Consider the following 15,200-nt stretch of genomic DNA (forward strand, 5'->3'; position numbering starts at 1 on the left):
TTGCCCACCTCCACCCAGCCCTGCCCCCCCTTCCCTCTGGCCATCTCCACACTGCTATCCGGGTCTATGGGTTATATATATATGATCTTTGGCAAACCCCTTCTCCTTTCTTCCAGCCCCCTCCGCTGCCCTCCCCTGTGACAGCTATCAGTCTGTTCCATGTATCCATGCCTCTGTTTTCTATTTTGTTCATCAGTTTATATCATTCATTAGATTCCATATGTAAGTGAGATCATATGGTATTTGTCTCTTCCTGACTGTCTTATTTCAAGTGCTCAAAGCCACACATAGCTAGTGGCTACTGTATTGGACCGTGCAGACACAGAATCCACCATGGGCTTTTGTTTCCTTACCTGTAGAATAAGGATACTAATAGTACCTAATTTATAAAGTAATGGTGGGAGTCAGTATTACCGCATATAAAGTACCTGAAGGATTGTCAGGGCTCAAGAAAGGTGAGCTGCTTCCATCTTTGTCATCTGTTGTTGTTGTTGTTGTTATATTTTATCCTCATGATTTTTCCAGAATCATATAGTAGTAAATTAAGTCTATAGCCATACTACTTGCCTTCCTAATCACAAGACTCGTGACAGGTTAATTTATTTATTTTATAATAAACTGATAAACCAAGTAGGTTTTCTACTATGAGTGTGGTATTTTCTGTATTTAGAAAGTGTGTAGGTTTAGTTATTTTAAGTCCTTAGTTCTTTAGTACCTCTGTTTCTTTTCTTTTAAATCTAATCTTAAAATTTGTTTTTAAGAGAGGGTATTCACAGATTTTTTTTAAAAAATCCAATCATTTAGGGCTAATAAATATATTTTTTAATAGAGTAACGGTTAATAAAATTATATAGGTGTACAATTTTATAATACATCACGTGTATATCGTATTGTGTGTTTACCACCTCAAGTCACGTCTTCCAAGTATTTGTTAAATCAAATCCATCTTAGTATTTCAAATTATAGTGGGCACTGACATTTCTATGATATGCATTCCTGGAAACAACTTTGTAAGGGAGATTTTTATATAATGTAGGCAGCAAATATATATGAGTTTAGATACCTAAACATATTTGGTTTCTTACTGGTAGAAGATGAGTAAACTTGGAAAGGTCAGAAGTGAAGTATAAACAGTTATTAGCCATGTTGAATCTACAGAGCTCTAAAGACCTCCTCAGAGGGCTAGTAGAATCACATGTAAAGGATAGATCACAAAAAGATTTGTAGTGTTCCCCCAAGTCCTGATCTTGCTCCGTATCATGTTTTCTACTCCCTCTTTTATTCATTCACATGTTTATTCCTCAGTCAGTTTTAAGTGTTTGCTCTATGCTGTGTACTCTGCTGGTTCTGGGGATGGAAAGATAAACAAACACACAAAGCTCCTGTTCTCCAAAGACTCATAGTCTGGCAGAACAGATGGACACAAAACAATTACAGCACCTTTCTAAGTGCTGTGTGGAAGCATGGAGTAGCCTCCTGAGAATCTAGAGGAGGAAGCAATTAATTTGACCTGCAGGTGTTAGTGACCTCCTAGAGGAAGTGACATCTGCCCTGGACCTTGAAAGATAAAGTTTTAAATAATAGGAGAGGGGGTCATGTGAATGCCAATCCAAGTAAAGGGAACACAAGTCATGGGATGTATAAGAGGATGTTATGTTTATGGGATCTGTAAGGATTTATTTTTCTCAGGTAGGGATATATTACCAGCATTCCTTTTATCCTAGGTTTTTCTTTTGTATTGTTTTTTTTCTCTTGTTAAATATTAAATAAATTCGTATTACAGGTAGTGTCATAGTTAACATTGTTTTACCTATTTGGTATATAATCAGTGTTCAGAATTTTTTTAAGGTACATTATTCCAAGGAAAAATTTGGTTGCTTTGACATTTAAAAGAGACCTATTTTTATATTTAAATATCAATTTAGATGCATCTCCTTTACATTTTGTTACTATTTTTAAATGACAATAATAACACTGCTAAACTAAAATAGATATCAAAGTAATCATGGAGGTAATGTGGGATAGTAATTAAAAGCATGAATTTTGAAGTTATATTTTAAAGTACAAGAGAATTATAGCTACAAATTATATTAGCTGCATTGTATTAGGCAAGTTATTTAACCTCTCTACACTTCAGTTTTTCTACCTGTAATACATATAAAACCTAGTCCATGGAGTTGTAAAAATTAAATGTGGTAATATTAATATACTTAGCATGGCTGCTGGCATAAAGCACCATATTTTGCCATGTATAATTCGTACTTTTTTGTCCAAATTTTTGAAGGAAAAATAAGGATGTGCATTATACATGGGTCGTACACAAAACACCTAGTATCTGTTCTTGTGTTTTGTAATTATTTGTTATATAAAATTTCTTGTACCATAATATGTTCAAAAACAAATGCTAAAATTCCTTTAAAATACAAAAAACAAGTATCTACGTACAAATAAATAAATAAATTGAATTAAAAAATTAAAACGAAAGATTTTTCTCCTGAGAGTTTGGGCCAAAAACGTGGCTGCATATTATACATGGCGAAAAATGGTAATACTCGGTAGTAGTTGCTCCTTCTACAGAGTACTACTATTACTCTGCTAATGTTAGACTTTAAAAATTAATGGTAGAGAGGGAAGGCTGTTTTATCTGAGAAAGCCGGTCAAGAGTTGAGAGCAGTACAGTAAAGGGGGTTAAAAAAAGGTCTGTGTACCTGAGAAAAAGTGAGTTAGGCGAGATTAGCTCATATTTTAACAGGACAGAGTTGAGGGATATATGTGTCATCCTTAGGAGAAAGAGAATTTGCCAGATACTGGACCATATAATTCACTTTGACAGCCTCCAGTGTTGCTTTGGACAGCACTGTTGGCTAGCTGTCCAGAGTTGGCTGGAAGGTAAAGGTGGAACAGAATATTCTGAGGAGGGATAGAAAGGAGGAGGTGGTTTGCAACCCTGGCTTGTATAGGACAGTGGTTTTTAATCCTGGATGCACAGAAAAAGCACCTGGAGAGCTTTTTAATTTCAGAAAGTTTGTGCCTCATCCCCTAGAAATTCTGATTTCATTGGTCTGCTGGAATAGTTTTTTTGCCCCCAAAACTCCCCAGGTGATTCAGCTAGGGGTTGAAAACCTCTGGTGTAGGACATTGGCTAGTCAAGTATTGCCTGGGACTACATACACTATTTTTGCTAGATGAGGATTAAAGGATGAAAAGGATTAAAGACCTGCTTAAGTCACAAAACTGGTTAGCATACAGACAGGAGCAGAACCCCACTCTATTCCTTTCTGCACTGTGAGCTATCAAAGAAAGAGGGCAGAGGTGCATTTGGAGGTAGTGGGGAATTGAGAAACTAGTCTCATTTTTAGAGCAAGTGGAGAGGATAGTTAAAATCATTATTTGCTTGTTTTTTGTGATGTGAGAGAATCTCAGAAATGCTCAGGCTTAAGAAGCCATCCTCTATTTTAACACCTCTCCTAACAAGAAGGAGGATACCATCTGAGGCAGTTAATTCCCTCTTCCCTACAGCCCTGACTTTCTGAATTGGTGGTCTTGTTCCTAATTCCTATAAGGATAGCAAATAACCATATTCTACATAACTTAAAAAAAATACTTAAAGTTGCTACCACGTCTTCTTTAATGTTTGATTCCTCTGGCTCGATACTTTAGTTTTTCAACTGCCTCATAGAAAACTATTTCTAGACCCCTTATTCTCTTGACCACCTTTTTTCCTGGAGCTGTTTTGTTCCTGTTGTTAGGTTCACTCATAACAACACTCAGTCCTGTTTCAAGATACTGATTTAAATTCACATTTTCTTTTTTCCTGGATGCCTTTTAAATTATCAAAGAACATTTTGTTTTTAATATGAGGTAGCTTTAGGAAGTAGAAAAGGCACTGTCCGTATACTAGAAACTTTGAAGAGTTTCTAGAAATTAGGGAGCAGATTAAATTGGATTCAATGTAGGCATAGGAGATTCATGTTTGGACTGATGTTTTCGGTAGAGCCCTAGTGTAAAGGAAGCCGGAGTTCAGAGCAGACCAAGGGACCCATGGCAAAGCAAAGGATTTCCATAATCTACCAATGCCAGGGAACAGTTTTCCACAGAATTCAGTCTCAGACTTTATGGATGCAAACAGTGCTGTAAGTAAAGTGGGGGATTTTACAGAATGTAAAATGATGTTACAGAAATCAGTTAAAATTCTAATGAATACAAAAACATCAAGTAAGAGCCAGCATGTCAGTCTGGAATAACTGTGAGCCATAGACACAAGGGGAGTTTGTACTTAATCTCAAGCTGTTTCCTGTGGGCATCAACTGACTTCTCACCAGAAAGACTGGGGACTGTGCAAGAGACCAGAATGAGTCCCCACCTCAGTGTTGCAGGCACCTGTAGGGGGACAGGCACAAAACACCACACATTTTTCTGCATCTGTTTCTTCTATTGAGCAAAAGTCTGGAGCTACTGGGGGTCACTGGGAGGACATTAGCAAAGATTCATCCCAAGGACACACGGCTACTAGGGTTAGGGTAGAAGAAAAAGCTCTCTACCACTGAGGAGGGGAGGAACGTTCTTGGGCGTAAGATTCTGTAGTGATACCAAGCAGAGGTGCTGCTCCTACCACTGCTTGGGGGAGAAGCATGAAAGTCCTTCCCAAGACCACGGAGGAGGAGACACAAAGAGGCGTTTGTATGACGCAGGGTAGAGGGGCAGGAACACAGAACAATCCACGCCCCTGGAGCCCAGGTGCACAGGGCCTGCCTAAGACTGAGTGTAGACCAGCCTCAAATGGAAGTCAGGCCATCTGGTAAGGGATGGCAGGCCCAGCAGCCAGTTAAATTTAAGGTGCCAGAGCAGTTTAGGAGGAGTACACCGTGACTTTTCCTTGGGGAAGAAGGCCCCAGGGCCAGTTCTGAAAGAGTAAAGGTCCTTAATGCCTCTTCCACTCTCATACTTCTTCTGTCTAATTAAGGTGTTTCCTCCTCAGGTGCCTAGTTGTTGCTCTCTGCCACTACAAAATCTAGGTGTCCCATTTGGCTGTAACTTCACTGATACAGAAGGGTTAGATGCAGGAGGGTCAAGGGTAGCTTTGTACACCAAAGCAGAATTAGCTTTGAATCCTCTAGGTCCCATTTTAGCTAAGCTGCCTGGACTGAAGGATGTTCCAACCAGGCCTACCTGCACTTGCTATTAGGAGAAAGAAAGATGCATCATGTCCAAGGATGGTCAGGGTAGACCCTGAATTTTCACAGTAGATGTGTATGTTCCCTATTATGCCATCACCACTGCCCTTTGAGTCTTCATCTTTAGCCTGGAAACACCTAAGAGGCAATGATTATCCCTTTCTGGGGATAGTATATTCAGTGGCCAACTGTCTTTCTTTAAGAAATGTGGACCAAGAGGAGATGGTGGAAGTAGAGTCAGACATCCGTGCATTGTAGAGCAGCTTTTGTGGTAAGTGATACAATCAACATCTTAGTGCAAATAGTTCAGAAAGCTGAAAACAAGGTATAGGTTAATTTTAATGGCCACGGTAGTGTGGGTATTGTTGTCTGCTTGGTAACCTGAAAAAGGGTCAACCATTTGAGGCACTGCCAATAGCTTGAGAGAGGGTCAAAGGAGCAGATGTCAATCTGCCAAGAGCCAAAGGAGGCGATGCCCTGTGCAGTGAAACCTCCCTAACCTCCTACACATCCACATCCACACTGAAACAGGAATCACTAGTGGTATCCTCTGCATCACATAGAGCAGAATTTAATCAGCAGCTTGATTGCAGTCTAAATCAGAGAATGGGCCTTTATCACAGGGAGCTACATTAGCAACCCAGCCCATTCAATTAGCAACTACTATTTGTTTTCAGTTTGCAGCCGCAAAGAGAGTGTCTGTAATCTGTCAGATAATTTTCCAAGTGGCAAACCAAACAGATGGGCCATTGGCCACAGTCCAAAAGTCTGAATTTGCCCACTGAACAGAATGACCATATCACCTTTTGGTCCTTCATAGCTCTGAGGCTGAACGGTCATCACAGCCCAGTGGACATTGTCTGCTTCAGCTTCTCTGACCCATGAGTGAACTAGCCCCAGACATTTCGGGGAACCTCTCTGATTCAGTAGCTTTGCTTCAGACAGTGGAGTAGGAATAGTTTCTCCTTAGACAGCTAGCTGCTCCCCTTTTTTGAAAAATGTGAAGCCAAGATGCCCTTGGGGTCAGGCTCTCTGTATTCTTAACTCTATTGTTTCTGTTTGACAAGCAGGGCTTTTGGTTTCTTCTTACCTTGTTCATTGTGGAATTCAAATTGACCCCCTCTAAAATGGGACTTTGAGGCGGGAGAGTAACTAGATCTCGATGCGTCAAGCAATCGGACCCAAAAGGGCACCTCCAGGTGGAGGCTACTTCTCTTTGCCAAAGTCTCCAATTGGCAGAATCCTCATTCACAAACATCTGTGCCGTCTCCAGTACCCAGAGTCAGTTTTGTTGGGGTCCACCAGCTAGTCCTGCTGGTGGCGGTTTTTAGTTTAGCAGGGTTGATTTATTTATTTCGGCAAGGTCTTATGGTTATGGAAATTGTTAACAGTGGAAACAAGGTGCTGGGTACATAGGGATCCCGTACTATCTTTGCAACTTTTCTGTAAATTATTCCAAATCTAAAATTATTCCAGATTAAGAACGTTATTTTAATAAGTACTAGATGGCTCTCCATAACTTACAAGATAAAAATCAGACTCTTGAGAATGGTATTTAAGATCCTTTACAATTAATTCCTTCTGCCTGTGTCTTACCACTCACGTGGGGCTTTAGCTGATAGTACACTCAGTGTACTTCCTTGACGTCTCATGCTGTGCCCTACTGTGTGAAGTGCCCCATCCCACCTCTTCATATGACAATTCAAGCCAAACCTCAAGGCTCTGCCTCAAACTTACTTCTATTATCTCGCTCTTGATGCTTCTAACTCAGTATTAGCACAGCTTTTATATACGAGGGTAGGCAAAAGTAGGTTTACAGTTGTGAGTATGCAAAATAGTTTATTCTTGTATTATTATTTATTAATGAATTATTTATTTGTATTACAACAATAAACCTACGTTTGCCATCCCCTGTATATTTCTGCCTAGGATGCTTTATAGTTTAACATATAAGTAAAAGTTCTTTGAGGATAGGAATAATATTTTATTCATCTTTTTATTTCCCGTGAGTAGTATACAGTAACTGCTCAATAGATGATCCTTGGAGAATGAGTGAAAAGCCATAGGGCTATGCTGCATAGTTTATGAAAGAGCCTTACTCTTTGTAGTCACTCAGGTATTAGTACTGTCATTAAACAGACATTTGTGATTCATACTTATGTCTTATAATTGTACATTTTAAGCATCCTCATGCATACAGTGTGACTACTTTGCCTTCCATGTATGTTTTAGGAGGGCCAAACATGTGGGCTATTACCTCTGAAGAACGGACTAAGCATGACAAGCAGTTTGATAACCTCAAGCCCTCAGGAGGTTACATAACAGGTTTGTGTTTATATTTTATTTGTGAATTATGCTTTAATTTGATTGCCATAATGTTTGTGTTATTAAATAATAAAATTCATATCAAGGCAACATGGATGGATCTTGAGAGTATTATGCTATGTGAATTAAGTCAGTCAGAAAAGGACAATAACCGTAAGATATCACTTATATGTGAGTCCTAAAACAGAAGCAACAAACTATTACTAATGACACAGCTGATAGCAGGAGCATTGGCATGTTTCTGTCAACCTCCCTTGTCCCCTGAGTCATGCAGGGACCATGCAGAGATCCCTGAAGGATGCTACACATGCGTGCAGCGATTATGTTGCAGGAGAGGAACAAATCGCAAAATAATTCATTATTTATTAATTGTATAACCAGTTGTGACTTTTTTTAGAACATCTGTGTCTTCTTAATGAAATGTAAATAATTTTATATATGTATTTCTATTTAATTTTTTAATAATTGGAATTAATATTATAATAAATCAATAACATTATTAATGTCTATTATTCACAGGCATTGGAGTAATTCCTTTTACTAATATACTGCTTGATTTTTGTTTTTATTGCCTTCAGGTGATCAAGCACGTACATTTTTCTTACAGTCAGGCCTGCCGGCTCCTGTTTTAGCTGAAATATGGTAAAATTGTTTTTGTAGATGATCTTAAATTTTTGTACGTCTGGTTTTGTTTTGATTTTAATGCAGTTTAACATAAAGTTCTTTTTACTTGTAATCTCAAAATCTGTTATTTTGTAGTTTTGTGTATTTCATCATCTGTAAACCCAAAATTATTCCTTCTTTCCCCTGTTCCTACCTTAAAGAAATTGTGCCTTGTAATATTTATAGTAACATTTGTTTTTTAAATGTATTTATGGTAAATATCAATCCCTACTCCATTTTTCTTTCCACTTGGAATATTCCCATGCTTGGCCAAGTGCCAGGTACATAGCAAAGTGTTCAATAAATATTTGAAAAAAATGAATAAGTTTAGAAGAGTTATCTCTTAAAAAAAATTTTTTTTTTTCATTTACACTGATAGAATTTATCCCAGAGGTCTCTAGATTCTGTATAGACTGGCAGTATTTTATTAGATGTATCTCTGGTCAGTATTTCTTAATGTACAGGTTTAAGCTTTTTGAGATGCACACATACATATTTAAGCAATGATTGATGTATGAATGCTACATCATTGTTTTTATTTTATCATCATCCTCAAAAGTAATATTGACCCTACTTACAATCCGCCCACCTCATTGTTCTATTAGGGCTTTATCAGACCTCAACAAGGATGGGAAGATGGACCAGCAAGAGTTCTCCATAGCTATGAAGCTCATCAAACTGAAGCTGCAGGGCCAGCAGCTGCCTGTGGTTCTCCCTCCTGTTATGAAACAACCTCCTATGTTCTCTCCATTAATTTCTGCTCGTTTTGGTATGTATTTATGAATTTAACTAGCTGCATTTGATAGTTACTTAGTGATCAAAAAAGGATAAGTTGGCATAAAATGACAATCCCCAGACTCCAAGTTAATTTTCATGTCTGAGATAAGAAATATTAAATTTGCTGTCATAGCTAGGATGTCCATGTATCCTAGATTTCCAGGGACAGTTCTGATGTCTGTTGTCTTGGAATTTAGTCTGGTTAGTGCCTTGGAGTCTAGTCTAGCCCTTTCATAATTCCCAATTGGATGATAAATTATATGATCTCCTTTGTTATAGTTGATCCTATATACTAGTCTTAACATAGTTTTCTATATAGTTTGTATGAGTAACAGAAAAAATGTGAACAATTTTAAACTCACTTGAAAAAGTTTAATTTAGAGATAATTTGAAATTATACATAAGTAGAAATTTCTTTAAAGGTTAATGAGCCAGCTAAATTTAGGGCTAAAAGTTGACAACTTTGGGCTAATTAATGTAAATATACATCAGAGATAACCAGTTTTTCATTGGTTTTCACTAGCCAATTTCTTATTAATTATATGTGAGAAGCACTCATTGGAATGAAATGTTCATTTAGATACCTCTGTGTATCTGAAACATGTTCCTATATGCCAGATGATACTAATTTCTTTCGCTATTGCAGAAAACTCTTTAGAGATAAATTTAAAATTCTTGTGTGACTCTGTTTATATAATGTACTTAATATTCAGCAATTTACATCGTAAATGAGTAAGAGTCATCACTTTGTTCCTTTGGGTGGGGGCTGTTTGAGTGTGTGTGTGTGTGTGTGTGTGTGTGTGTGTGTGTGTGTGTGTTGATTCAATAGCACTGTTAACTATCCTCACACATTTCCCACATTTGATCCGGTACTACATTCTCTCTTTGAGGATGCTAATATTTAATTTAAAAAGGTTGCTTAGTTTTGTTCATGATACTGGAAGAGAATTGGTAAATCCTTTCTAGGCATTCCCTTAATTCACGCAGATCACAATATTGATATTAAAAGCAGTAGTTTGCATCCCTCACTCCTGGGTCAAAGCTGCTTTTGTGAATTTTTTAAGACTAGTTTGCCCATAGTGTTCCTGTAAATATAGGGTCTGCTCACTGTACTGTAAACTCGTTTTCTAGCATGTGTTTTATCACCAATTTACTAGCACTAGAAAACGTGTTCTGTTCCATCTTCAGGAATGGGAAGCATGCCCAATCTGTCCATTCCTCAGCCGTTGCCTCCAGTCGCACCTATAGCAGCAGCCTTGTCCCCTGCGGCTTCAGGGACCACCCTTCCTCCCTTAGTGATGCCTGCCCCCCTCGTGCCTTCTGTGAGCACTTCATCATTACCAAATGGAACTGCCAGTCTCATCCAGCCTTTATCCATTCCTTACTCTTCTTCAAGTAAGTACGGTATGTCTAGTGAGTCGATATTTCACATGAAGAAAGAAATTGTTACGTTCATGCTCTAATAGAGGCATATTTCCTTCATAGTTTGTCATAATTGTTTAGTATGAACCTTTTTCATTTTTCTTTTCTTTTTTTCCTTTCCTTAGCATTGCCTCATACGTCATCTTACAGTATGATGATGGGAGGATTTGGTGGTGCTAGTATACAGAAAGCCCAGTCTCTCATTGATTTAGGATCTAGTAGGTATGAATACTTAAACTTCCAACTTGTTATGCTTTTAATAAGGAGTATTTAACAAATGAGTATTTTTTTAAATCTCCGAACTTATCCAAGTTTTACTTTATAATGGCCTGATGTAAATGTATTATTTATAAATTACATAAAATAATTTTTTTATTTTTAGAGTTGTTAAATGCCTGTGGTATTTTATTTTTGAAAAAATGTTTCATGATTGCCCAGACTGGTGAAGCTTAGTGGGTTGGGCTTCGTCCTGCAAACCAAAAGGTCACTGGTTCCATTCTTGGTCGGGACACATGCTTGGGTTGTGGGACAGGTCCCTGGTTGGGAGAGATGTGCAAGCGGCAACCAATGGATGTTTCTCTTGCGCTTTAATGTTTCTCTCTCTCTCTCTCTGTTCCTCCCTTCCCCTCTCACTAAAAATAAATAAATAAAATCTTTTTAAAAATGTTTCATGTAAACTAAAATTATTTTGCTATATTTTTAATCAGTTTTTTAACTGATTAACTGATTTTTTCCCAGAGCTATGTTTTCCCTTTAAATAATGTTTCTTAAAACATCTTATAATCATTTTACATTATTCATTTCTTTCTTGAGCAAATTCTGCTGATTGAGTATTCTTCAATTTCAGAAAGCATCAGTGTTTATTCATCACCCCTTGTGTAAATCACAGTAATACTCTTTTTATACATTAAAAATATTTTTTTTCAATTACAGCTGACATTCAAGATTAGTTTCAGGTATACAGCGTAGTGGCCAGACGTTTACACAGCTTATGAAGTGATCCTCCTGACAGGTCCCTGACACCATGCATAATCATTACAATACTATTGACTGTATCCCTATGCTGTATTCTATATCCCTGCAACCAGTTTCTAACCGCCAATTTGTACTTCTTAGTGTCTTCACCTTTTTTACCCAGCCCCCCAACCTGCCTCCCACCTGGCAATCATCAGTTTGTTCTCTGGATAATGAGTTTCTTTCTTTTTTATTTATTCCTCTATTTCATTTTTTAGATTCCACATATAAGTGAAATTGTATGGTATTTGTCTTTGTTTGTCTTACTTCACTTAGCATAATGCCCTCAGGGTCTATCCATGTTGTTACTAATGGTCAGATTTCAGTCTTTATTATGGCCTTGTAATATCCCATTGTATACATGTACCACATCTTCTTTATACAGTTGTCTCATAATAATGTTCTTTAAAGCAGTGACCCAGAAGAATCTTTGTATCCTGATTGTGTAACCTTTTTATTCCCCTTAACACCACTAAGCCATAGTTTGCCCATATAAAAGCTGGAACAGTAATACCTTTTAAGTTTATCAGGATTAGAGGTAATATTTGTAAAGGCTCCAGCATAATATGGGGTCTGGTATAATACATGGTAGGTGCCTGATATATGGTAGTTCTATACTTCATATGGTAATTGTTTTCCTAAGAATAAGGATAATTGCTTGAATTTTTTTCAGTATCAAATACAAAAGCAGTTAATACTGTATTGTAGAAGATATGATTCTTAATTTGTCTTATAAAGTTTAACTACATGTATTTTATTTAGTACCGTAAACATTTTAAATAAATTTTGTTATAGCTCAACTTCCTCGACTGCTTCACTCTCAGGGAACTCGCCCAAGACTGGGACCTCAGAGTGGGCAGTTCCTCAGCCTTCAAGATTAAAATATCGGCAAAAATTTAATAGTCTTGACAAAAGCATGAGTGGATACCTCTCAGGTAAGTGGCATACAGCGCTTAAGAAAGTGAGAGGGTTAAAGTTTTTTATGTAGACTTCTGTTGAACTTTTATTTGATTTTGTACTTTGTAGCTCATCTAAAATTTTAACATCAAAATAATTTGGCAGGCATTGGATAAATACAAATAATGTAAGTTGTGTTAGAGTTCACAGATGTATATAACATGATTGTTTTCTTTAGAGTTCTTACAATAGAGTTGAGCACACAGGTGTACACCCAAAAGACCTCGCCCTTGAGAAGATCAAAGGTCATCCTCCAGTGCAGAGACTGAACGGAGAACCTCACGGAACAAGAGAGGGAGTGTGCGGGACTTAGCCTCAGCTCAGTTCCCTGAGAATCCCCTTCCTCATCGGGTTTTTCTCTGTCTGCTCTTCCTAAAACCGCACATGAGCATTGCTCATCCTTTAATCCTCGAAACAAAATGTAGCCATAAAACTGGACCTTAGATCCCAATAGAATATTTGAGTCCATGCCAAAACAAACATTCAAACTTTACTAATTGAGGATCGTGAAGGGAATATAAAGAGAGGATAATAGGCAAGTAGAATTCCCACCTTCTAACTTTCCCCTCTCTTTACTCAGCAATGAATTACAATTTAGGCCAAGTAAAATTAAGTGTTTAAAAGTAATAGAGCTTTAAAGCACTAGGGAACATAGAATGGAATATATTAATACTGATGAGATCAAATAAAGCATCTCATAGGAAGGGAACATTTAAACTCTATCATGAAAGAAAGAGTTAGGATTTGGACAGCTAGAGCTCGAAGATGAGGGCATTTGAGGGTGATACAGAATCCTTAAGAGCAAAAAGTACATGGCATATTTGGAAAATGAAAAGAAATCTATGAAATAGGAGTGTAAGATCTCTAGTTGCACAGTGGGACAAGGAAGCAATAAGGTTTTAGGTATTGATGGACAGGCAAAAATATGCAGTATTCTCTCTAAAGAAACATACCTATGTGGTGAAAGTTGTTTTTTTAAAGCAAGGGATTATGCACCAAAAAAATCAAGGGAACCCAGCTTCAAAGCATTAGTTATGATCTAGTTTTTAAGTTGGGTGTTAGGTTCATGGGTGACTTTTATTATTATACTTTCTAACTTAACAAATACACTATATTTTATATGTATCAAATATTAATAACTAAAATTTTGTTTTATGAAATTGTATGTGAAGCATGTTATATTTTTAAGTAACCTTTTTAAAAAAAACAAAACATTTTAACCTCTCTGATATTGAAATGTTACCATCAGTGGTGTGTTAACATTGTGTCATGGTTTTATTGGCCATGTTTTTTCCTTTCTTAGTTTTATATAGAATAATGGTGTGTCTTATAATTGATAGCATCTTAGATTCTGTGAAGTATGGTAATCAAACGTACTTGAGATTAATGTAAGATCGTGATTCTCATTCTTTGAAAAAAATGAACTTGTCTGGGCCCTCTTTGGCATTAAGGGAGTTTCTTTATTCAAATTAACAAAAGTAGACTAAAATGATATATATGAAAATGTTCATGGCAGCTTCATTAAAAATATCCAAAAAAGAAACAGTCTAAATGCCCATCAGCAGGAGAATGGATAAATAAATTGTGATGTATTTTTATAGCAATATAGCAATAAAAATGAATGAACTTCTGATACTTGCAACAACATGGACGCATTTCAAAGAATTGTATTGAATGAAAGAAGCTTGGCACACAAGATCCACACTATTTAATTCATTTATATGAGGCTGGAAACCAGAAAGCCTAGTTAGTGGTGATAGAAATCAGAGAGTGTAGTTACTTTATCAGAAGGGCCATGCCCAAACCTTCTGGGGTGCTGGAAACATTCTGTATCTTGATCTAGGTGGTGGTTGCTTGTGTGCATACCCGTGTAAAAACTCATCCAGCGGTACACTTAAGATTAGTACACTGTGTGTATGTGCTTCAAACATACAGTGTAAACAAAGGTGGATTTGTGTTAGAATATGAAGAAAATGCTCTCCTAATGTTACTTAATTTGTATATGCCACACTGTGTAAAGATTGTGTAATGTTTTGTTTTTAGAGAATGTTATTATTCTTAGCACTATGAAAGTAAAGCTATGTATTCATAATTAAGGGAAGGACTGGTTTTCATTGAAAAGAAAAGTTGCTTCTGGTGACCCCAGGCATATGAGGACAGGGCTGGCCTAGCCTTACATGTTATGCTTCGTTCAGTGAATGGTGGTGGTCTGATTTTTCCCTTTTCTTCTTCTCTTTCTCCTAAATCGTAATCATGATTTATTTAAATTAATTCATTGACACAAATATTTCATGAGTCTCATATCTTCCAGACACTCTGGAAGGTAGTGGAATGTGGAGAGAAGGAAGACATGGCCCATATCTTTGAAGAGCCCATAGCAATAGGTCACATAATCACAGAATTTGATTAGTGGTTTAAAAGTGCTGTCATTAATATGGATGAGAAAGTAACTAACCCTGAGGATATAAGAGAGAGTTTCACAGAAGAGATGACATTTGAGTTGGATCTGAGGGGATAAGCAGACTGCCAGATAGAGAATGGAGGGACTGACACCACCGGCGCAGGACATAGGCTATCCGACGGGCTGGCAGACCAACGGTCTACCTGTCCAAGTGAGCTTTTCTTAGGGGAGCGCTCTGCTGGCTCTCTGTAGCTCTGTGTATTATTCAGACTTTGCCTGCACGTATTTAAGCTTCCCACCAGCGTGCTTTTAACCATTTACATTCCTTCCCTTTCTCCTCCTGTTTGTTCTGTCACCTAATGCTAAGGGATCTACTCTGTTATCTTTGTCCAAGAGCTGAAACCTTAGTTACTGAACCCTCTTTCATGCTTGAAATAGCCTTCTACTTCTCTATATTGGAAGAATCC

At 37.4% G+C, this 15,200-nt stretch overlaps 1 protein-coding gene across 3 annotated transcripts in view; it reads left to right on the forward strand.

Moving 5' to 3' along the window:
- Nucleotides 1-15,200, forward strand: part of ITSN2 (intersectin 2) — a 114,702-nt gene that overhangs the window by 25,278 nt on the left and 74,224 nt on the right. For 2 of the 3 annotated variants that reach the window (XM_054569083.1, XM_054569094.1), the window contains exons 3-8: nt 7,407-7,499; nt 8,078-8,141; nt 8,768-8,931; nt 10,128-10,334; nt 10,487-10,583; nt 12,171-12,310. In XM_054569083.1, the coding sequence (XP_054425058.1) occupies nt 7,407-7,499; nt 8,078-8,141; nt 8,768-8,931; nt 10,128-10,334; nt 10,487-10,583; nt 12,171-12,310 (765 nt within the window). Of the gene's footprint in view, nt 1-7,406; nt 7,500-8,077; nt 8,142-8,767; nt 8,932-10,127; nt 10,344-10,486; nt 10,584-12,170; nt 12,311-15,200 lie in introns of all 3 variants that reach the window. The other variant, XM_054569072.1, reaches the window with a different exon arrangement.

Source organism: Pteronotus mesoamericanus, unplaced genomic scaffold, assembly GCF_021234165.1.
Source record: "Pteronotus mesoamericanus isolate MK-2021 breed Mesoamerican mustached bat unplaced genomic scaffold, CSHL_Meso_final contig_101, whole genome shotgun sequence".
NCBI lineage: Eukaryota > Metazoa > Chordata > Mammalia > Chiroptera > Mormoopidae > Pteronotus > Pteronotus mesoamericanus.